The sequence below is a fragment of the Sander lucioperca genome, chromosome 20, assembly GCF_008315115.2.
Source record: "Sander lucioperca isolate FBNREF2018 chromosome 20, SLUC_FBN_1.2, whole genome shotgun sequence".
Lineage (NCBI taxonomy): Eukaryota > Metazoa > Chordata > Actinopteri > Perciformes > Percidae > Sander > Sander lucioperca.
This window is the reverse complement of record NC_050192.1, coordinates 24449151-24474611: the sequence shown is the minus strand read 5'-3', so window position 1 is coordinate 24474611 and position 25461 is coordinate 24449151. Positions and strand designations below refer to the sequence as shown.

At 41.5% G+C, this 25461-nt stretch overlaps 1 protein-coding gene and 1 long non-coding RNA gene across 3 annotated transcripts in view; one reads left to right on the top strand and one right to left on the bottom strand.

Moving 5' to 3' along the window:
- The window catches only part of LOC116054560 (chemokine-like protein TAFA-2), a 70741-nt gene extending 57651 nt beyond the window's left edge, over positions 1–13090 (top strand). For both annotated transcript variants that reach the window (XM_031306161.2, XM_031306160.2), the window contains exons 4-6: positions 4072–4196; positions 4856–4912; positions 12679–13090. In XM_031306161.2, the coding sequence (XP_031162021.1) occupies positions 4072–4196; positions 4856–4885 (155 nt within the window). In that variant the 3' untranslated portion in view covers positions 4886–4912; positions 12679–13090. The remainder of the gene's footprint in view (positions 1–4071; positions 4197–4855; positions 4913–12678) is intronic.
- LOC116054561 overlaps positions 1–25461 on the bottom strand; it is a 110904-nt gene that overhangs the window by 70567 nt on the left and 14876 nt on the right. The gene's annotated exons all lie outside the window — the stretch shown is intronic.

Genomic DNA, 25461 nt, shown 5'->3' with positions numbered 1-25461 from the left:
TGCATCTCCTCTTTTTATATTTATAAGACAGAACCTCAGACATCTGAGAAAGCCTGAATAGATTTCAATGCGTAATTCAAAGTTTCTAAACAAAAATAAAAAAAAGTGTCTTGATCGCATGATGACTTTGGAAAAAACATTGTCCTACAAGTAAAGAAAACTTAAAAAGCAAATTTAATCATAAAAAGGACTATATCACGAATGGGAAAACTGGTGTGCATTGGCTAAGCCATTGATTTCTTACAGAGGGGGCAGTGCTTTCTAATTTATAAGAATCACTAACTGGGTGTAACACATGGCACAGGTTTCCTGTCTGGCCAGTCTGCACTCAATGTCAGATCAACATTTAACCCTGGAATGTACTGTAGTAGTAGGACAGGTGAAGTCCAGTGGATGGAGTCATTTCAACCTGTTGTACTAGATGAATAAGACATTACTATGGGGACACTAAAAATGAAAATAAGTGAAATACAGAAATTGGAAAGTATTATATCAACAGGGATTCTTAAAGGAGTAGTTTGAACAGTAGACAGTTTGGAAACACATAATACACATTTGCTTTCTTGCCGAGAGTTAGATGAGAAGATTGACACAACATACTCTCATGTCTGTATGGTAAATATAAAGCTACTACGAGCAGATGGTTAGCTTAGCATAAGGACTGGAAGTAGGGGGAAACGGATAGCCTGGCTTTGTCCAAAAGAACAAAAAAAAATCCACCTACCAGCACCTTTAAACTCAATAATTAGCACATTGCATCTCCTTTGTTTAGTTTGAAGGAAAACTGAAGTTTAAAAACGACAATGTGCCGGACTAATTATTGGCTGGGACCATATATAAAGATGGATAAATTGACAGCTCCCTAAAAGTAAAGTCAAAACATCTGGATCGCCCCCTGGTGGCTGGCTGCAGTATACGTCATAAATCCCACCCCCTCCATGTTAGTGAATGGTACATGGGCCTATATAAAAAGTTGGAAGTACACATCAAATACATTTTTCCCAAAGATGGTTTCTGTCAAATAAAGCTAGTTCTGATCCCACTAATGTGTGTTTAAGTGTTTATTTTTTATCATAGGTTTGTTTTTTATTAGTTATTTAATGCTATAAAAACGGGGTGTAATGATAGACAGCTGTAATTAACTCGCGATTGGTCGGGCGGTATATGGGCGGGACTTCTATACTTGCAGCTCCACTCCCTGGCTGTGGTCAAAAAGCCCAAAAAATTACCTCCTATGTCCTTTACTAACCACTTTTCCTTAACCCAGATGGTAAACGTCATGAGGTCAAGGATGGATGTGAAGGAGAATTCAAAAGGAAGTAGGAAAAGACAACCGTGGTGGAAAAAGAATCCGACTGCCCTTACACTCTGCTGCATATTTATACGACGGCGGAAGTTATTGGCATGGGTCTGGGTCGGTGGGTTCTCACCGAGTTGTTTCATGCTGGTTCTATAAATGCATTCATTATGTCTGTTTACTGTGAAGCACTCAGTGCATGTAATTTTCTTATTATAAAGCACTGAGCTGTAGGCTGTTTCTTGTATAGGTGTTCTGCTAATAAAGCTTATGATCATTATTGGTTGCACATGCTTACCCTCCTGTCCACTCATATTTATTCACATGAATCCCGATTAAAATGACTATGAAAATAATTGTTAAATGCATGCAAGATAAGCAGAACGTGTAAGGCCTATGAATCTACTGTACACATTATATGTTATAAGGGTTAGGTGGTTGCGGGTTGGTGACAGAAATACATCATTCATGAGGACAATATAACTGCTGCTGCTCCGCTGTGCGCATTTACGCACTGAGGACAGCAGTCAGCAGCATAACTGCTTTGATTATTACTCAGGACGTTTACCACCGGATTTAAGGAAAAGTGGTTAGTAAAGGATAGCCCCTAACTGCGCAGACTCTGGCTCCAAAATTACAAGATGGCAGCGCCCGTGTCTGTGGTGATTTGGCTTCATTTTGTACAGTTGGAGGACACTGAGACCATAGATATCTATGACTGAGACGTCTTCCATCTTCATATACAGTCTATGGCTGGGACGAATAACTGCCTCGAGTCACTGGTTGCTTGACAACTGGTCCCACCGGTCATGTGACCATGGCCTTGCAGCTGTCCCTTGAGATTTTCCCATATCTACAGTATACAGACACTACAATTACATTACCAGTCCGTGTAAGGTACAGTAGTAAGTAATGTACAGCAGTCTTAAATATTGAGGCGAGAGTTATCCTGAGCATTAATATCTGTGTAAAATCTTTCCACTACCCTGGAGAACCTTTGTACGGTCACATGTTGACAGTCAGACACAGCTACCAGGTTTGCTTTCCGATTTTGCACTTCACAGCAAAACTACAACTCCCTATCTGCTTTACTGTTTGAGTCAGCTAATGTCACACTCTTGCCACAACTATGCTTTGGCCACACTCCAAAGCCACTCACCCACAAGACTCACTCTGTCATCTTTAATGCTGGCACATGATTGCAATTAAAACATTTTAACTTCTGATTAAAACAAACGCTTTGATTTTTCAACAGTTTTGTTTTGATGGCCGATGATTCACAGTATATGTGGCCATGCAGCTCAGCCCTTTACTTTCATAAAATATGCAAAAAAACACATGATCATTAATATGAGCTCAAGGTTAAAGCAAATATGTGTAGGCATTTCTAACAGCTACAACAGAGACAATAAAATGAATAAAAAGTATAAATCTATTTTTTGCTCCCAGATGTTTTCAGTCTGAGCTGTTTTTAAAGCATCATTAACTGTGAAGTGAAACGTATCCATTGCATTTTATGTACGTTTGGTTATCAATACTCCCATTTCATTTCATGGGAACCTTTGTGGCTTTTTAATAGCTGCCGTTACACAACCACCATCTGCTTGCAGTTGACCTGATGCACGTTTTACACCACCGCGCTGCTATGACCATGGCCGTGTGGTCCAAATTGATTCCCTCATGTCATAAAGTATCCATTCTGTGTAATATACTCTAGTGAGGCTTCTACATTATGTGTGGATTATAATAACACTGGAAACAAAGAACACTTGGTGCTGGTGAATGCTGGTGGAGGGGGGATATGGAAAATAGATGACTTCTGTAATACGCCAAATTTAAATGATGTCTTGTACAATGGAGTAGCAGAAGCTTAATGCGCTCTTTTTATTGAGGCAACTCACTGCAGCAGAAGGTTTTCCCCTCAGACGGCTGGAGTCTCATCTTTTTCCAGTTCCTATCTCCAACACGTAGATATGTACGACAAGTGCGTTGAAATACTCAAAATAGATAGATTTAGACAATTTACCAGACTTGTTTGGACACCGCTGTGATGATTTGATTGGTATTTAAGGAGATGCTTTGTTTCAGGCTCATAACGTTATGGATGCGAGCTTGAAATATTTACACCGATTATGTCCTTAAATTAAAAAAAGACCATATAAATCAAAATTGTGCAAACGTTTAGAGTTGAGCATGATGCATTTTAATATTACCACTTGATTTTAATTTGGTTTTAGTATTTTTAATGATAGTGGCAACAAAATAGCTAGAGGGCAGACATAAGAAAACATGCCGGCCAGCCCGGCAACATTGACTAAAAAGCATCATCATCAATATAAATATAGGTTAACATTAGTAGGGGAAAATGCATCCAATGTAATTTAATAGAAATTTCATAATTTGAATGAATTTAATAGGATAAATAAGTGAATAGGACTTGAATGTGTTCTGGGCATTGGAGGATACAGTTTGACCAATCAGGATAATATAATGTGTGATTTGGCAGATGCATGCAGATTTGGCATTACAACAATAATTATCCATTCTTTCTAATCATCTTTAGTTTTTATTTGTTGATAATCGTAATTTAATTTTTTTCAAAATGAAATAAGTTCCTTTTGATTTTAATCTTGTTTTTATCATGTAAAAAAACAAGTTGTCAAATGTTTTTAATCGTTTTTTGTTGACGCAATTAACACTGGTGTGAAGGCCTACAGACAACGTGAACAAAGCCATGTCTGACTATTTGTTCTCTGACGTCTCTTAACCTGCAGCCTCCATAGTGGAGCAGAAGTGGTGGTGTCAGATGCATCCGTGCCTTGACGGGGAGGAATGCAAAGTTCTTCCTGATCTGAAGGGCTGGAGCTGTGCGACAGGGAACAAGATCAAAACTACGAAGGTAAGTTTAAGAAACAAAACCCTTCCACGACAACATATGGAAACCTGTTGAATCTGACCTCGCAACACTTCCAACTCCTCAAAGTCAACTGGCTGTGGCTTCTGTAACAGTCGTCTACACAGGCCTTTACCTAAAAACAGCTAATGTTTGCAGTCGGTGCTTGGACCCCCGGGGGGGCTGGGATCAATGGGCTGCCATGTCTCCTTAGCACTTTCAGGCCACTTTGAGCACCCAAACTGGCCAATTAGTCACTCCAATTACCTGCTTTTAACGTTGTAACACGATGCCCATATCCTTCACCATGTTATGACGACCCGTAGACTTCAGTTCTGCCTCTCTCCATGTACTTAATTATTTAAACTGTCCGCACCACACCTGCCTGGAGCCGGGCGCCTGGAGCCTGGGGCTATTGATTCAGGGACTTGTCGGGACCTCAAAACGGGGGAGGTATATATATATATATATATATATATATATATATATATATATCTATCTATCTCAACATGTTTTCAGAGCTTCTGATAAGAAACTACTGTAAAGCTGTTTAAATGACAGAAACATGGTTAGAAAATTCAACATCTCGGACAAGATCTTCTTAAGTACGAAAGTTAAACATATCTTTTCTTCTGTTGTCTCCTTTAACATGGACGCCTGGAAAGATTTCCGCGGACAGAGAGCAGCTTTGGTAACGTCAGAGGCTTCACAGCAGAGTCCAGGTAATAAACCGTTTTTTTTGTTTGTTTTTTTATATTTGAAGGTTTTACTTGTCTTTATTTATTGTTGTCCTAATTTCCAAATAAAAGTACAGAGACATTCCCAACAAGGATCATTAATGTGTCTCATGATTACTTCACTGTACAAATGTGTATGCACTACTGCATAGTGTCACCTCACATTTTCATTAAAACAGACAAGGCAAATGGTATTATTAACCACATTTCCCTGTAGTGTAACTAAAACCGAAACAGAGAGCAGAGCAAGAAGAGGAGGACGATCTACGCAGACAACAACAACCTGTTCAAAGCATCAGCATTACCCAGCGGGTTTATCTCGCACACCTTTGAACTTAGCTAGAGAGAGACAAGTTTCCTAAGTTTCAAATCTATCTGCATGCTGCTTGCAAGCATGGTGGGGTGTTGGGCTCTCTTCTTCACCCCTGCAAAGCTTTTGAGGAAACAGCACAACATAAACCTAGAACCTCCAGAGATACTGGCCTCTATCACTCTTTATTATGAATGCATCGATACACACTGGAAACCCCTTGAGAATTCAATGTAAACAAACACCGGGTTTCGGTACCCAACCCTACTGGTGGTGCTTCTTTTACCGATATATATTTAACGATATCTTTTGCAATTGTAATCCAAAGAACGTCAAACTTGGCACCGCACTTACTCGTGCCCGTAGCAAGACACCTAACCACATAACACACAGACAGACAGACATTGATGAACTCTCTATTTCCGGTCATCAGTCAAGGGAGCCTCAGGTTTTAGCCAGTTATGTTTTTCTTTTTACTACATGCCAACAGCAGAATTGCCATAGGGGTAATCAGTTTATCACTTTTGAGATATTACATAGGTATATATATATATATATATATATATGTATAGCAAGCCGAAATTCAATCATGGTGTTTTGTTGGGATTAAGCTGTGAGCAGAGGGAAACTCCGCTAGCTGCTAGGCTAATTCAGCAGTGTAAAATGCAATGGTAAAACACTGCTATGCTGTCCATCTCAGGGGTTGATGCAGACTGTATAAGTGAAGCCAAAACATAAAGATTGTGGTGTTCATTTTTATGATACGTTTGTTTTTTGTTAGTTATTTGATGCTATAAAAACGGGTAAAACGGTGTGACTTGACCCACGATTGGTCGGACAGGTGTATGGGCGGGACTTAGATACCACGGCTCCTCCGCACGATTACTACTGTCCAGGCTCTGGATCCAAAATTACAAGATGGCGCCAGTATCCGGTATATTTTGGCTTAACATTTGTACAGTGACAAAGAGGAGACGCGTCGTCCATCTTTCTTTACAGTCTATGGTCCATCTCAACTGTGAACAGAGAAAAATTCTGGCTGAGTCCTTCCCTTCCCTACTGTGCGTTATATATTTAATTGAACGTTATCTGTAGATATCACAAGTACTCAATCCTAGAAATAACTGATCACGAAAAAAAATCCCCCATATGTTTAATGGACTGTCCATCCCCTTTGTGCAAAGTTTTCTTTCTCCAGAATTCCTTGAACATAGAAGACAGTTGATAATGATAACTAAACAATGATAATTGTGTTATATTTCATATCACACGACATATGCAGCAAAAAACAACAGTGATGACGTCATCACCGCGGTAGCGTCACGTCACTGCAGTATTGCGGTTATCGTCACAGCCCTAGCTATCTCTCGTTGCCACTTAGGGCATTCAAGGTACAAATCTTTCTAGTTACTTCACTGTGAATATACAGTGACAACAGCCCCAATGCCTCTCACCGCTATGAGAATACTAGAGTACGGTTTGCATTGTGTGTGTTTGTAACAGATGCAGGTTTTCCATGTCCATAGTAACAGTTGAGCCTCCATCCATCTTCGTCCGCTTATCCGGTATCGGGTCGCGGGGGTAGCAGCTCCAGCAGGGGACCCCAAACTTCCCTTTCCCGAGCCACATTAACCAGCTCCGACTGGGGGATCCCGAGGCGTTCCCAGGCCAGGTTGGAGATATAATCTCTTCACCTAGTCCTGGGTCTTCCCCGAGGCCTCCTCCCAGCTGGACGTGCCTGGAACACCTCCCTAGGGAGGCGCCCAGGGGGGCATCCTTACCAGATGCCCGAACCACCTCAACTGGCTCCTTTCGACGCGAAGGAGCAGCGGCTCTACTCAGAGCTCCTCACGGATGACTGTGCTTCTCACCCTATCTCTAAGGGAGATGCCAGCCACCCTCCTGAGGAAACCCATTTCGGCCGCTTGTACCCTGGATCTCGTTCTTTCGGTCATGACCCAGCCTTCATGACCATAGGTGAGGGTAGGAACGAAAACTGACCGGTAGATTGAGAGCTTTGCCTTCTGGCTCAGCTCTCTTTTCGTCACAACGGTGAGATAAATTGAATGTAATACCGCACCCGCTGCGCCGATTCTCCGACCAATCTCCCGCTCCATTGTCCCCTCACTCGCGAACAAGACCCCAAGGTACTTGAACTCCTTCACTTGGGGTAAGGACTCATTCCCTACCTGGAGAAGGAACTCCATCGGTTTCCTGCTGAGAACCATGGCCTCAGATTTAGAGGTGCTGATCCTCATCCCAGCCGCTTCACACTCGGCTGCGAACCGATCCAGTGAGTGCTGAAGGTCACAGGCCGATGATGCCATCAGGACCACATCATCTGCAAAAAGCAGCGATGAGATCCCCAAGCCCACCGAACTGCAACCCCTCCCCACCCCGACTACGCCTCGATAGCCTGTCCATAAATACTACAAACGGGATTGGTGACAAAGCGCAGCCCTGGCGGAGGCCAACCCTCACCTGAAACGAGTCCGACTTACTGCCGAGAACCCGGACACAGCTCTCGCTTTGGTCGTACAGAGATTGGATGGCCCTGAGAAGGGACCCCCTCACCTCATACTCCCGCAGCACCTCCCACAGTATCTCCCGGAGTATCTCTCCAAAACATACGGCCTCAGATCAGATGAAATGATTATAAAATCGATCATTGACCTTTGGCCTAGGGTACTCTGGTACACTTATGAGCATCCCTGTGTTTGAACATGGTGTTTGTTATAGACAATCCATGACTAGCACAGAAGTCCAACAACAGACAACCACTCTGGTTTAGATCAGGGAGGCCGTTCCTCCCAATCACGCCTCTCCATGTATCTCCATCATTGCCCACGTGCACGTTAAAGTCCCCCAGCAGAACTATGGAATCCCCCACTGGAGCCCCATACAGGACTCCATTCAAGGTCTCCAAGAAGGCCGAATACTCCGAACTCTTGTTTGGTGCATATGCACAAACAACAGTCAGAGTTCCCCCCCCCCCCCCCACAACCCGCAGGCGTAGGGAGGCGACCCCCTCGTCCACCGGGGTAAACTCCAATGTAGCGGCACTCAGCCGGGGGCTTGTGAGTATCCCCACACCCGCCCGGCGCCTCACACTCTGGGCAACTCCGGAGAAGAAAAGAGTCCAACCCCTATCCAGGAGTATGGTTCCAGAACCGAGACTGTGCGTAGAGGTAAGCCCCACCAGATCCAACTGGTAGCACTCCACCACCGCACAAGTTCCGGCTCCTTCCCCCACAGAGAGGTGACATTCCACGTCCCCAGAGCCAGCCTCTGCCGCCCGGGTCTGGTTCTTCGAGGCCCCTGACCTTCACCGCCACCCATGTGGCAGCGCATCCGACCCCAGCGGTTCCTCCCATAGGTGGTGGGCCCATGGGATGGAGAGAGAGGTGCCACGTAGCTTTTTCGGGCTGTGCCCGGCCGGGCTCATGGCAAACCCGGCCACCAGGAGCTCGCTGACGGGCCCTCCATCTGGGCCTGGCTCCAAACGGGGGCCCTGGGCTTCCTCTGGGCAGGGTCACTCTATCTCTTCCTCGTTTATTCATAGGGTTTTTCAGTTGAGCCTGACAAATGAATACTGAATGTTTTCTCCTCCTACCGTCTTATGTTCTCATGACGCTAAATCAAATAAATTCCTATGTTACCATTCGAATATAAGCAGCCTACGAATTTCCCTCCAGAACAGTCACTTTAAGTGTATATAATTTGAGTAAAGGTGAATCTCCAGCAAGTGTCCCTGCTTTCTGTTTTTGCTGATTTTACAGGCAGATTCTCACAATCCTGCCTAGTGCAGCTTTAAAAATGGACATACTATGAAAATCCAAAGCAAGAGTCCATGCCTCGGTAGTTACAACACAAACATATTGCTGAGAAGGACACGGTGGTGTGCCAATTACACGGCTGAATTACACAAACACAAGCCCATGCACCTGCTGTGTTAAATCTTTCAGCCAACCTTACTTCAGGCACTAAATGGAAATGAATCCTTTGCCAGTTAAATTAGCACTTGTCAGTTACCAATTAAACACACACAACACCCACTGAAGACTTAGTTTTCCTCTTAGTATTTTTAGCAATGTTTCAGACAGTCACTCAGATACTGTTAATGATTCTCTCCCCCCCCCCACAGTGTGATCCATCTCTGAAGACATTTTCTCTGCTGACAAGAAGCGGCTCTGCTCTTTGTCTTTTCAGCGTGGAATTATTCTCAAATTAGTACCACATTAATCACAGTGACAGCTGAGAATGTAAATTACTCTGTAAAGGGAAGAATGTATTTCAGCCTGTACAAAGACAGGCAAAGTGCTGCGACAACCTGAATTTATGGAAACTCTTTACCCTGGGCTTGATATGATTATGCAGGTTTTCTCGTCAAGTGATGGCCTGGTGGTTTTTGGATTGTTTTGCTTTTCTGCATAACTGAGGATGATTTATATATGGCACTGTGCAGTAGGGCGCTGCTGCTCTGGCCTGCTCTGTGTCAAACCAGCCATTTGTGAATTAATCTAACCAGGCTGTCAGAACTGTCTGTTTCCTATCAAAAGTTCAGCATCGATAATGGAGCCTTACAAGTTCGGGTGACGGCTTCCCTCAGTCCGTCAAAGCTACGTGGCGGCTGACAGACTGTTAGAATCGATAGCGGACGTCGTTATGAAGGCCGTTGTGTTATGTTCCTCAAGAGTCTTTTCCACAATGTACTTTTTGAGGAGCAGAGGAGCTGCCAGTCAGCCACTGGGCTTCATGACAGGCAATTTAATCTCAAGGAGAATGGAGGTCTTCAGAGTATCTGACAGCATCGCACTAGGGGAGAGAAAACCTCAGTGTGTGGAGCACAAACCCTTCATCCTAGATACTGCACTAGAGTCCAACTGATAGATCCATGTGCTGATACATGAAGCCAATGCAAGTCTTTTAGGAGGTACTGGAGTGATATTGAATATTATATATCGGATATAATTCCACAACTTGAACTTTACACTAGAGCTGCAAAGTTTAATACTGTAGCTTAATCGATTAGTTTTCAACTATTTAAATTAACTGGCAACTATTTTGATAATTGATTAATTGGTTCGAGTCTTTTTTTTTTTAGGGTAGAAATTCTTTGATTCCAGCTTCTTAAATGTGAGTATTTTCTAGTTTCTTTACTCCTCTGTGACAGTAAACTGAATATCTTTGAGTTGTGTACAAAACAAGACATTTGAGGACGTCATCTTGGGCTTTTGGGAAACACTGACCGACATTTTTCCCTATTTTCTGACATTTTATAGACCAAACAACTAATCGATTAATCGAGAATATAATCAACAGATTAATCGACAATTAAAATAAATCGTTAGTTGCAGCCCTATTTCACACTTGAAGGCCGTCTTTCACCCGGTCAGAAGGACTGTACTGCACAGTGTGACCTGTGTATGAAGAAGCGGATCTTTGTCCTTGTGAAGAAGCTGCTGATGTTGTCTTAAAAATCTTTACCCATGGGCGTTGGAGCCATTATATAAGTCACTGCACTTTTTAAAGTTATTAGTGTAGACCCCTCAGTTTTACAATGTCGAAAATCTGTGCATCTGTCAATCCACTCGCTGCTCTTTTCAGAGGCTGTGTCAGCGCTCCATTATCAAATCCATTCTGCTTGCTTATTGAGAGAATGCCCAAATCAATGAAACTCCGTTTCACGTTTTTACTGCTACCTTATGTGAAGTTTGACTGCTCATTTCTCAAGGAAATAGAGCTCAACAGTACCGCCCACAGCGGGTTCCGGAAGTAAAAATACAATGCAATTTCTCCATTGACAAATTGGAGTATAAGCCATAAAATCGTAACCGCCGATGATAGACTTAAAACCAGCAGGCCAAAAAACAAGTGGCACTACCCTTGTTTTGAGATAAATGTCTTTTATTCACGATGTCTTGGATAAGTACTTCATTACCCACAATCCTGAACAATCCCACATTACCCACAATCCTGAACAATCCCACAGTGATGCCTCCGATTGGTGAAACTCATGCTGGTGAGGAGGGTGGGGTGTCAGTACCCGATCTGTGCTGCCTGCACGATACGTCGCGAGGATTTACGACACTGCACGAATCACGATGTGTTCCACGCTTCTGCCGGGAAGCTAACGTTAGTTTAGCTAACAGCTAATTCGGCTAACCGCTAGCTGACAGCTTGATTCAGTCTAAAATAACGTTAACTCAAACTTAACACTGGGTAAAGCTGACTACAGCGGACATAACAGCTGTTATATATTTAACGGTTATTTTCAGGTTTTATTTTGAGGGTCTTTTAAAGTTATTACATGCTGTCTCAGCTAGCGGTTAGCGGAATTAGCTGTTAGCTAAACTAACGTAGCTTCCTTTATTCAGTGGTGCGCGGTGGTTTATGGGATGAATAGTTCCTTCGCTCTGAAATGACAATATGTACACAGTCTTGTACCTTTGACTTTTTTTGGGATTTTCTGTTCGTTTTTTTACTCAAAATGCTACGTTGTATGCTTATGAGTCACGTACCGTCTGGTTAGCCTAAGGCATGGTCTAAAACTCTTTATATACAGATTTTTTCAGACGTCAATCGGAGAAATGAATGGGAAATTTACTTCCGGAACCCAAGGTCTCTCAGAGGAGGGGCGGGACTGTTGAGCTCTATAGCAATCGCTAGTGTTTCTGTTCAGGTGCGTTCAAGGTGTTGCTCAAGCTCAGACTTTCTAGTTTAGTTAGGGTGAAATTACTAAATGTAGCCATCATTTTTCTCATGCTAGTATAGCCTGATAAAAGTATCAAACCACCTGTTAAAAAGGCACCAGAAAACTGTAAATTACATTTACTCTGGTCAAAGTTTTCAGACAGTTTAGATGTTTTCCCTTCAAGTATCATGAACTAAAGTTGATATCTCACACAAGAAATTTTATAGTGACCCTATTCTCTTCAGAGGCTATATACTGTACTGTAGAGGAAAAGAAAGGCTAAAGGTCAGGGGTTTTAGAACTTTAGCCTTAGCTTTCCTATGAAGATAATGAGCTTTCTCACAGTGGCAAACTGTGGGAATGAAAAGAGGCTTCAGTGTTGAATAATGCATTTTGTACCAGCTTAGCCAACATTGTTGACATCTCAATCAGCGTGGGCGGGAGTCTCATGTCTTGTGCTTGGATTTTCTGTTGATAAAGTTGAGTTTTATTACTGTAGGTCATACTGTTTTCTTTTTCTGCTCTTCATTAGTCTCTGCTTATGCCAAGTTCTCAGTCCCACTGTGTTCCACCACTCAGATAGAGAGAAGCAAGCATTTATGTACATTATAGATGAAAATGATGCAAAGTATCATTGAAACACACTAAAATATTCAGTGGTGCTTGTGGGGGTAACTTTGAGTTTTTGATGTTAGCACCGCTTTAATGGCTCTGATTTCATTTTAACACTATTTTTCTTTTTCACAGGTGAACCAACGGTTCTGGTTTTTATTGGATCATCAAAAAAGAAGTAATGCAAAGGACCTTTTCTGTAAATAGACTCTTTCCTCTGGACTGCAATTAATCTTTGGAAAACTCTGAATGCTTCTTCTTGAACTGGATAAACATCAAGCCCTGATCATTCAGCACTTCTTTTTGAAGGACTCCATATGATTAGCCTTACTGGACGACAGGATTTATTCTGTGACATTGTCCTGCTTGTAGTGGAAACCAACAGTGAACCTTGTCTATGTGTTCATTTCTAGACTAAATGTCCTTTACAGGGGGATTTGCATCACAGGTTGACCAGGGTGAACAGCAGGTCAGTTTGTTGTAAGCATCGCAAATATTCAATACAAAACGTGATTTTCTTTAATCAGTCAATTGTGGAATTTTTCTCGAACAATGTGTAGTTCCAAAGGTTCAGATATAGATGAAAATATGTGGCTGAGCGGCAGATATTCAGGGTGATTTTCAAAGAAATGCACAACCAAATCTAATTTGAAATTCGTAAACCTACTACACATTGTGAGGACTGCTGAACTGAACCAGCGCTGTAAAAAGTTTAAACTGATCAAACTACCAGTTGTTATCAGACAGAAAGTTGGATCAAGTCGTGGTTTATTTTTTCCTCTGAAAATCACTCTGCCATTTCCAGTCGCTTCTGCCAGATTTTGGTTTTGTATCACAGCTCTGGAGTTCAGATTCTAGACAACAGCAGTGTACATTAAACACACAGCATCTGGTCACTGACAACAATGTTCCCAAAACGGTTTTTCGACTCAAAGTATGATTTGCCGATCACCTTTCAGTAGGTATTGCTGACACTTCCTTTGTCTGTGTAAGTGATGACATCAGTAATAAACTATAGTTGTGTAACTAAAGCCTTGTGTCTCTTTAGCATCTGTATGCTAACACAGATAGTTTTTACATGCCCTGATAGCGGCATGGATCTAGGGATGGCAATGCCAGTCCACCACTTTGGTTTAACAACTATTGCTTTTATTGTCATAAAATGTTGTACTGATGGTCACATTAGCATCAGTCCTTATGACTTTGGTGATCCCCTCATTTCTCCTCTGGTGCCACTGTGAGGTCTACATTTGTGGTTTTGAGTGAAATATCTTAATAACCTTTGGATGAATTACCAAGACATTAGCTACAGACATTCATGTGCCCCTCATGTTAGCATGCTCCCAATGACTGACATTAGCGGTCAGTTCAAAGCACCGCTGTGCCGAAGTACCGCCTCACAGAGCTGCAAGCATGGCTGTAGGTATATGTATGTTTCAGGCCCAGCTGAAAAAATCAGAGGGCTATTCCACTAATTTAAGATGGGGTGTGGGTTACTAGTTAAGTGTGCACTATTGTGTGTGTGAATCAAAATGTCTACAATTCTACAAATTCTGACAACTGAGAAAAGTCCATTTGCCAAGGAAGACGGCAGTTGAAAGGGCCTGAAAGAGTTAAGATTTTTTTTTGTATAAAAATTCTAGCAGATTTTTTTAAATATCTTTGCTTTTACTTTTTATTTATTTTTTTAACCTTTATTTATTCAGGGAAGGTTCACTGAGAGGTGACTGGCCTGACCACATTCACACATTCATACCTGGAAGCTGCCCGGTACAACCACAGTCTGATCTGCTGGCCTCTGAGCTGCTCCACTGGAGCGGTTGGGGTTAAGGGCCTTGCTCAAGGGCACCTCAGTGGTGGTAATGAGGGAGGGACAAGCACTGCTCTTTCACTTTCCCCACCCAGATTTTATCCTGTCGGTCTGGGGATTGAACCGACAACCTCCCTTATCTAAAAGGTGATCCTTAAAGAGGTGACAGGAAATTAGGGGGGAGAGAGAGAGAGAGAGAGAGAGAGAGAGAGAGAGAGAGAGAGAGAGAGAGAGAGAGAGAGAGAGAGAGAGAATTAAAATGCATCCATGCTGTTATTTACAGAATTTACAATATCTTTAAATAGCAGAGGGGGTAATCTCAAGGTTGTTAGGCACATTTATGTATATCTAATTAATACAAAAGTCCTGCAATAAATTCTAAATTTTTGGAGCTCATCTTATTCAGGTTTTGATGACACTGTGTCAGAGAGAGGTGTTGATTAGGTGACTGCTTTGCACAGAAAAGTGCATCTAATATGAGGATGTGGATAAAATGTTGAAAACACATTTCAACGTTTTGTAACACAATACAACACCACTATGGACTATGGTTCTTTTGGTCATTTTGCTGCGTTGCTGATTGTGTGTTGCATTTGATTAATAATTCCCTTATTCTAACATCTGTAAACAACTTCTAATATAAAAGTAGTGCAAGCCTGTTTGTAAATGGGAGTATCGCTGTGTAGAATTTAGGGATTCATAATTTTCAGACAGCTGCAAAATGTTTTAAGTCGCCAGAAGACTGCATGAATGTGAGTTCAGTCAAGTTTAATCAGCTGCTTGCCTGTCATTTCTAACTCCCCGGTAACATCAAGGGTCCTTTCCAAACTCGTCAACTCAGAGGGGATGCTCAAGTTATTAAATCAACAGCCAGAATTAGTTTTTAAAATCATGCAGCGTAGAGAAGTCAGGCGTTTTGATGTAAATCAGCAGGCATTTATTTTGAAATGCACAACCCTGCGTCAGATGTATCCCTGCTCTGTAGTTTCTTGTTAAATGGTTTCAAATGATTGTCTCTTATTTCACCCTTCCTTACCACAACAAGAGCACCATCTGTTATCATCATGTCGACCCATTCTGAGTCCAATCTGCTTTAAAACAATCCTGTGAATAATGACATTGATGTATTGGTTCGTTTGTCCCCTGGGGGGAATTGTTACAACTGGGGCCTTCTGAAAGTGTTCCAAAATTACAAGAAAAATGCTTCTCGAGCTAGATAGGAGACAACAGCACCATCACGTTGAGCCACAATTAGCGTCAAAATCCGTACCCCTTTCTTGGACTCATAACATAAATCTGAAAAATGACACTATAGTTGTTTAAAATTCAGCCAGACTTACACTTCCCGAGGATATCATCATCTCAGATTGCAAACGTCCATAAACATACGTTTTTCTTCAGTCTCACAGTAATCCAGTAATAGTTGTCTGTACATCGACAGGTACATTGCAAACAGAAACTGCTAATAGCTAACTCAGCATACTTTTAATGGAGCCAGTTTGCCAAAATGTAAACAAATATAGGCTAATATAAAGAGCTAAAGTTGTAGCACACAGCTAACTGACTGACTCCATGGCAACATTACACTTACTAATTAAATCCTTTCAGTCAGTATCAATTTTTTCCCTGTTTGTTAACTTATACATTAGATGCCCTTAGAACCTGCTGTTCATAAGTCCTGTACCTATACAGTACAGACAAAATCCTCCTATAAATTAATACATGGTTCATGACAATATCTCACCTACAAATGTCCCAATATCACACATAATTCTGTTGTCTAGATGAGAGCTTCTTAAATGTTTTTAGCTAAAGACCCCAGTGAGAAATTAGCTCCCCTTGCTCTGGGAAGCGGGCTTATTAAAAAATTTCATATCCTTGTCATAAAGGGACCCACCAGCAACAAGGCTGTAAGTCAATTTGCATCTCAACCCACTGCTTCAGATTACTGGTGAGGATTTTCCATGCTTTTTTGTAGCATTGCTGACGCCTCTCAATTTCTAAATACTTCTCTTTGGAGAAATTACAAGAACAAAAGTTTCCACAAGGGAGACAATTGTGTAACCAGGAGTTTTTTCAGCTGCAGATGCTTGACAGACACAGAGAAATGAGACAATGTGGCAAAGAGCCATTTCTCCAGGTTTTTAAATGGATCTTGGTTTTCCTTTTGTAACATGCCCTCTGTGCTCATTGTAAACACTGCTGCTTGTCTGCGTCTGTCAAACATAGTCACACTGAATGACTCCGTTTCCCAGCCTGCCATCCTTTTCCAAACAGGGAGTCTATGAAATGTGTTGCACCGAGAACAGAAGACGAGTGCTGCCTAAGGCGAATTTCTCATGTTTTCACGAGGAGCAAGTGCTTCCTTCAAACATCACGCTTCATTTTTTTCTCTTCAGCGGAGGCGTCCTTTGGCAAAACGACAAACATTCTCCGTGAATCTAAAGGCTGCGACACCGCTGGCCTCGGCGTGTCCAAACAGCTTGACAATTCCAGGGTCAATGCCAGACTCCCGGTTGGTATGTGAGTCACTTCAGAGGAGTCACACAAGTGTCCGGGGGTGGGGGGGTGGGGGGGGGAGCTGCAAAATACAGAAAGCCTCGCTTTCAAAGCTTGGATTTCTTTCAAGTGATTCAAATGAGGTAAAGGCACGCCGTTCTCTCTTCTATTTTTTTTTTTTTTTTTTGCTGCAGTCATTACAAGATCACATCAAAGGAATCTCCTCCTCTCACCATATGTTGTATAGTTTCATAATCTAATGAGGGTTTTGTAATTACACAGTCCACCAAGGGAATGGAGCTCATTGATTCTCTGGGAAAAGAAATTTCATTTCATTTAATCGTTTTACATAACAAAAGGACTTACATGTTTGAGAGAGAATTACAGATGTGAATGTAAATCACTCAGATATACATGTCTTCCTAAACTTTCCAGGCCAGAGGAGTTGTGTTTAAAAGTGGAGGATGTCACCTGCAAAAGGTACCAACATACAGGCTATTTTTCATCTGATCATGTAATTTGTTTTCCCGGTGCAACGCAGTAGTCTGTATGACATTTCAATATATGCTTGATATACAACTAATGAATGCTGCTTTTATATGGATGCGCCTCGCATTCAGCAATAGGAAACCCTGTGATGCATTCATCAAGCCATCAAATGAAGAATGAGAGTGGTTGTGGTGGAATTATTTATAGGTTGCTGCGGGTATAATAAAGGCTATAGCTGTGAGAAGTGTTGATTCACAGTAGCCTTCTCACTGCTGTGTGTTGAAATCCTTTTAAGCCGAGCCTGGGAACTCCAGTCTGAAACTTTGCTTTGTCTCAGCTGTGAAACCTCCATCTTCTCCAGTCGTGACCAGAATGCAAACAAACAGCAGCTTATGGAAACTTATGCCTGGAGTCTTTGTTCTATCTATCATCCAACAACAAAAGCAATAAGCATTATAAGGTCATGTTGCATTGTGTGTATCTGTGAATGTTACTCAAAGCAGTAGTAGTTTTGTACTAGTCAGACAGAGAGAACTTGGATTGGTTGAGTAAGCCCTCAGCGGGCGGGACAAAAACTACAGTCTCTCTTGGCTAAGTAATGCCAGTCTGAGGGTGGCGGGAGACAAAAAAATACATGTTAAAGCTTTAGTGCGTAACTTTTTTATATTAATGAACGTCCGTTACATTCAAGCCATTGCCAAGTAAGTTGATACAAAGCCAAGTAAGACTGTCAGCTCCACAAAACTCTCTCTGTATTTCTCAGTATGGCTATGTTCAGAAAATTGTCGTCCGGCGACTTTCGCGCCCAGAAAATCGAGTGAAGATAATTACCTCTTCTGAAGAGTCCATCATGTTTTTTAAAGCCTATGTGTCCTACTTGGTTACAAGCAACTGTGTGGAGGAGGGGTGGGGGTGGTGTCGCAATCACGGAAAGCTTGTTTCATGTGGATGGCCAACAGTTTTGTTGTCATTACTTAGAATTCCTCATGGGGGCGACAGAAACTACACACTATAGCTTTAATAATCAAAGTATATTCATTATTTCTGTAATCACTTTGCACTCATCCTAACTTAGAAAACTACACCTATGACCCGAGTGATCTGCTGGACGCTTGCAGCAAATCTTGAATCAGCCTGACACAGTAGTAGCCACTCAAACTAACTTAAAGCATCAAAAATGTATTTTTTGACAGTTGGGGGGGGGGCAGCTGCCCGCTGCTTCTAGAAACAAGGTTGATGATAGTCGCGAGAATGAACCAAAACACTAAAGTTGCGGGCCCTAAAAACAAACAATGAGCAAAAAGCTCAGAAGAGCTGACTCCTTTCACATTACACACAGTCATTTGATATATTGTTAAACATAAAATTATTGATGAGTGCAGCTTTAACCTATGCATTTGTTTATTTGAGATTCCCAGCGGCCATTTAAACTTAGCAAGTTATTACAATGAAAACTGAATTTCTTTGTCTTCACCCACTGCAAGTATTTGCATCACGTCTTCCTTTAACAGTTCCATAATATCTGAAATCGTCTCGTTCCTGTAACACTCTGTATTTGAGTAGTGCAAATGAATGATATAAATGTCTTTCATTATGCACTTTTAATATAAAACAAATGATTATATTATATTACAAATTTGGTAATGCATTTTTAATATTATACATCATCCATCTGGCAAATTAGCACTACCAAATTGGTGCCCTCACTTGTACACTGTAATTACTTCTGACAGGTGCAGTGAATTTATACGGGACTAAACATAATTTTCACTGTGACTTTTTCTAAAATCAGGTTAATGAAAATGTAAGCTGTTACTTGTGATTTCTTTAAGTTGATTTCTGATTTGTTAATTTATTTCAGCCTGTTTCCGGGTTTTTTGCGTCAAGAACTTATTACCATATCTGCACTGCATTTATCAGAATTCCCCTGTCAAAACTGTGTGGGTGGGGCTATGATGGCTTTCTTAAATCTTCTGGTGATTAAGTTATAATTTGCAGTAGTATATGGAAAAACAGTGTTCAGAGCAGGAAATAGAACAAATTAAATCAATACTTTAAATTAATCTGTGATCCACGATGTAGCAGCAAGTCGTACTGCAGCTGTGAAACACTGGAATGAAAAATAAAGAGTACAAGAGGCTTTACTCTATTTAATCAACAGGTGCTATAGTTTCACCTAGGCAATGTAATTGGCTAAAGACGTGTTCACCATGCGGATGATTGCCACACACAACATTGTAAAGAAAACTTTTCATTCAGACCACATGCATTGGTAACTTCTACATAAATGCTGAAACCCCTCCCGAGGACGTTCTTTACTGTTATTATACAGTAGGTGCTACAGTGATGCATCACAGTTGTAGCAGTTAATGTCGTTAAGACTGCCCTCAGGGTGTTATCCATATATTTAGTTATCAGATATTTGATGAGGAATAGATCCCTGAGCACGTACACCGACCAGAGCTGACGTTATGAACACCATCCGGTGTTCGTGCCAATAAAATGGAGACGTCTCTAATTAACACCAAGATGGATCGCGCCTGTTTGCCGCATTCCCCTGAGCTCTGTGAAACACCCCTTACAGCGCAGTGTTGGATTACATGTGGATAAGACAAAGGAAGCAGGGGATTCATCCTGTTAATACTTATAGCACCTGACTTCCTGCGTCTCAGTGTCAAAGTAAGTACATCCACCACCCTGCTCAACATCCCATCACCCTCAGATCTCATAGGGGGCAGATGAAGCTGTACCTCAGTGCTGGAGTCCTTCACATTTTCATTATATCAATCATAATTATTGATACTATTTAGGGCTGGCATTTACACTGCTATTGCCATTAAATATATTTAAGCATGCATGCACATACTGGATGAAATTCAGAAGAGCCAGTGCACGCTCATATTGCACCTAATTTGTGCACATACACATAAGTCACGATTCATGACTTGTCTAGAGGAGCCAGACAAAGAGAAAAAACTTATTTGCAATGGCACAAGTATAGCTACAGCTATTTATAATGAACACAAGACAGAGTACCTGCTCAAAGCGCATTTTCTCTCCCAGTGATTCATAAAACGTGTCGATTGGAACTGAACTCTGGCCCTGAGTTCCAATACCCATACTACCATACTATTTAGTATGCCAGAATAAGGTTTAGTATGTCCCAATTTATAGTATGTCAAATGCAGTATGTCAAAGACACCAGGATGTCCTACAGCATCAGGTCGCATATTGCAGTATGCAAGCCAGCATGCACCCACAATCCATTGTGCATATATGAGCCATAGGGTCAAAGTTCAACGTGTAATGTTGAAGTATAATGTCCTAACAGTACATACTTTGCAAGGGCAGCAGCAGTACATTCTAAAAGTAAAGAGAAAAAGTAGGCGATATGGAACTCTGTCTGGGACTTATTATAATTAAGATGTGTTCAGTTTACCAGTAACCACAGGTGTTGCCAAATCAACTACAACTGACATTGTAAAGATCATAACTTGCATGACATACCTGACATCTGACCTCCAGTTGTTAGTAGATCTGAAAATATTATTTCAAATGGAACTAACCTTTCTTACATCTTAAACAGTGACCGCACTTTTGCTGAATAGATCACAAAATGTACAGCTTCGTTAAATGACATGAAGGCAATAACTAGGAAGATGTAGCACCATTAATATTAATTTTATATCACACTGATTCGTATCAGAAACAGTTTTGTAGGGAAAAAAGCTATCAAAGCTTTGCCTTCTCACAGAGAAGTGAAGCAGCTTTGCCTTATGCTCCAGTGAGGTTTAGCAACCAAATTAAAGCGGCACGCATACAATGAACACTGAGGCATCTGGCGCTGCATAATGTCTGTAGAAATCAGTTTTCCTCAAAGCTGTATCTTCATTGTCTGCCCGCTGACACAAATTTCTGATTCTATTGTGAAGCTAAAAATTGGTTGGAAATTGGTAAAAGCAAGAGCAAATGGGATGCTGCTGAGCATTACATCTACTACAACAAAGCAAGGCAAATGGATGTCATTGATGATTTGAGTGAGTCATCAGTGTCATCAAACTTACCTGTGTGCAGCATGGAAAGGCAGACAGCTACTAGATAAAGCATAGTCATTTGCTTTGCCATTGTGTCTACTACCACTGCTACCATTTTATTATCTGGGCAGGCCGGGATAAATTTGCTATCATAAAACCAAGCCTGCGACAACAATAGTGCAAGGAGATTGACAATAACCAAATAACACGTGAGTGAGAAAACAGGTTTTTCATGAGAAGTCATTTTTAATAACTGTCAGATGTCTGGTGGCAACTCACAACTGAACAGATGTCTTTTGTCAGTTTTTTCAGTGTCTTTGTTGCCTGACAGCATCTTTATCTGACTGATCCAAACACATCGTCTAGGTAAGCCTGTGTATTCATCAAGGCCTGGCTGAGATATTTTTCTCCCAGTGTGATTAGCAGCTATATATGCCAAGCAACAGAATCATAATCGAGTTTCTCTTTAGTCCCTTGTGGTGGCTTTTCTTATTTTACTCATTCAATTATGAAGAATAAAATATGGGATTAGATATTTTCAGGGCTGTTTTTACTCTGTGCACCATCCATTTTATTCCTTGCAATTTCACGCTTTGTGGAATTTTTCCAGTGACAAGTTAATTAATCAGGTAGAGACGGTGTGGTTACTTATTCTCAAGACTAAGTGACCCATACAGTATTTAGCACAAAGAAAAACTTCACTCCGAGGTTTGCGAAGAAAAAGCAGCACCGGAAGCCAGGATGTTAGTGTTCAACAGCAGTGGTCCCCGTTTCTTCTCAGGACCGCTTTTAACGAGATAAACCCTCCACTGACAGTGACCTGAGATGAAAGTAGGAGACACAAAGCCGGCAAGAGTTCAGGGAAAGTTCTTCAATGCTGCACCTTCCCACCCACTCACCCCGCCTAAACCTCAACCCAAGGCCTGGTGCTGCTGGGGAGGGAAGTGGGTAGGGCGGCGGAGTGCAGCGGTTGACTAGAAAAGTTCCTTCGCCTCTGTAACAACTTTGCGGTTGATCCCACAAGGAGGCCTCGCTAGGTGCTAAAGATGCCGGGATTGACGGCTCTAATCTCGCCGACTCACTCCGTCTCGCTCAAACTTGGCCCCTTCTTTTGTTCTTTAAGCCCCGGATTCTCTTGTTTCTACAACTCTATTTAGACGCAGCGCTGGTTTCTGCTGAGCGGAGGGGAGAGGATGCCGCTATCAGAGGATGCTGAAATGGAAGGATCCTGCCACGGTTGAAGGAGCAGAGGTTCAAACTTCCTCTAAAAAGGACAAACTACTGCGTGCGTCAACCTGCTGACCCATGTGGATGACTGGGATTTTCATCAGTTGTTTTTAACCAGACATACTAAAATAAAAACAAATAAAATGCAGGAAAACACTTTACCGTCAGAAAAGTGGTAATTTAGGTGTTCTCTGGCTGCTTTTCATTCTGGCCGTCTCATCGGGAATATCTTACACCTGGGATATAAGTTGAATTAACTACCTGCAGAGGCACAATAGAAAGGCAGCACTACTCTGCGTGTCGTAGTGCATTAATAACAACTGGCCATATGAAAACTAAGTTGTTTTGGCTGACATGGGAACATTTTGTTAACAGCAAATTGTTTTATTGAAAGGTTCATGAAGGTGCATTCAAGAGGTGAATGTGAAGATAATAAACCAAGTCACCTTCAGAGTTTTTCTCTTATCCTTCTTTATGTCATGGCAGAGAAGTATCAAGAATACGCACCACTCCCGCGAGTTTATGTCACACTGACCTCTGCCAAACAGTCAAGTTGCAGTTTACCTCCATGTCTGTCCGGACTCACATAATATATGTAGTGAAGACAATTTATTAAAAAGGTATTAAGTGTATATATTTTTTTTTTTCTTCACACACATCTTCAACCCGGCAGCACAGACAATCGATACAATCACCACAGTTTTAAGGTGGGCAATGTAATGATTTCAATTGCCTTCATTCCCTGGATAAATGCCCTAAGCTAGTTATCAAAGTTGTCAGTAAGTTAGCCAGTCTGATGAACAGAAACTTTACAATCTGTTATATTTTGACCAGATTTTCATCTTTCCTATTTTTACTTACTTTAACATATTGTCTTAACACCTTTATGTCTTATGTCAAGCAATTTTAATTGCCTCATTGAAAGGTGTTATACAAATAAACCTGCCTCAAAAATGAACTGTTCATATGATTCTGCTCATTAAGCTATATTTGGCAATATTTCAGATTTGAAAGTTTAAAACTCAGTCCGCCACATGCATTCATGTCATTTAGACAACTAATTTGAGGAGCTGCACTGATGTCAGCATGAATATGCACTCCAGTGAAACCATGTTTCCTATTAGTTACACTGTACAACACGGCAGCACCTCATTAACAGTGTTGAAGGAGTTGGATAACAGGGTAGCTAATGAATACGTCCCCTGCTGCTCAAATCAACATATGGGGGAATGACAGTAAATCCTGACCCCCCCCTTACTAACCCTTTGTTCGCGGTCTATTCATGAGTATGTGAAGCCATGGGATTTATTAGAGGCTCTAAACCTCTCTCTCCAGCAGACTGCCTGTTTGTTTTGCAACCAGAATCCTTGGCGAGCAGCAGCGCACAAGTGCAGGCTACTACCGTGATACATTAAAGACCGCTCATTTCCGTGGCGCGGCGGCTCTCTCATTGAGAGCCCTGCAAGGTAAGCACCTGTAAGCATCAGCCAAATGACAGGATATCCCCTCATCCTCACAAATACCAACACACAGCTTGACTGTAGACAGAAAACCAAACTGAAAATGCCCCTCATGGTTTACCGTCTCCATCTTGCTAAAGCCAAGCTCCCAGGATGTGTTTTACATTACACAATAATGACCCAACTCATGAAAAACAAAAATTCACCAGCTTCTCTTCTCCGTGTTTTGAATCTGCACTCAACTGAATGCATTCCGGAAAGCTGTGTGCAGATCCCTGACCAAAGTACATGTAACGACAATTGTGAAGTATAAACCATGACTGCTTATTTCTGGATAAACCCGATAGTGCCTGTTGGTCAGATGATATGTAAACGTTTGTAGCAAACTGGAAGGTACCCAGAGGACCTTGACGTGCTAGATGGATGAGGGATATTAGGTTCCAATACAGCAGCAAAAGATAAAACACTTTTCCCATTTTAGTGGTAATAAGAACAAATTGGACAAGTTGTGGCTTCCGTTCATGACTTAATTGGATCATTAAGGACATTTAGGGCTCTGTATGTTTGCTGTGCTTGTGCTTTTCATCTACAAAAAAACTGTTTTTTAACCATGCTAGGACATGGCTCAAGGGATGGCAATGGCAATGTTGGTCCGTCAGTGGTCAGTCTACCACTTTTATCCAGACTGAATAGTTCAACAACTATTATCTGGATTGCCATGAAACTTTTCACTTTCACGTTCATGTTTCCTCCCGGAGGGAGGGAGTTGTAATATCTTTGGTGATCCCTTCACTTCTCATTTAATGTCATTATCAAATAAAATCTTAAATTTGTCCAATACTCTGGTTTATGACTAAATACCTGCAAAACACCCATGGCAATAACATTCCCATCAGCCTCAGCTGTACTGTTTTTTGTGTTAATTAGTAAATGTTAGCATGCATGCTGAACCAAGACGGTGAACATGGTAAACAAAGCATTGTCATTGTGAGCATGTTGATGTTGATGCTGATGTTAGCATTTAGGTCAAACAATAGAAGAACAGCCTCACGGAGATGCTAGTGTGGGTGTAGACTCTTGTTAAGTTAGCTACAAGCACCAGTAGCCTTTATTGCACCTTTGTTCATCCCGTTTTTCTTAACATACTGTATTTTTGCATTTTAATATTGACTCACTGGGTGACACCTGTCTTATCTTACTAAACATATAACTATAAATGCAATTTATGTAATAAGGAAGTAATGATTAGTTTCTGGTTATATGCCATGTCACATCGAATTTCAGAGTTAATCATTCGTCATGGGCTCATTACCATATTGAGCAGCCCGTTGGTAATTATCGACTGATTCCGAGACATTCAGGAACTATTTGCTATATTTTCATAAATTTGCAGTTAGTT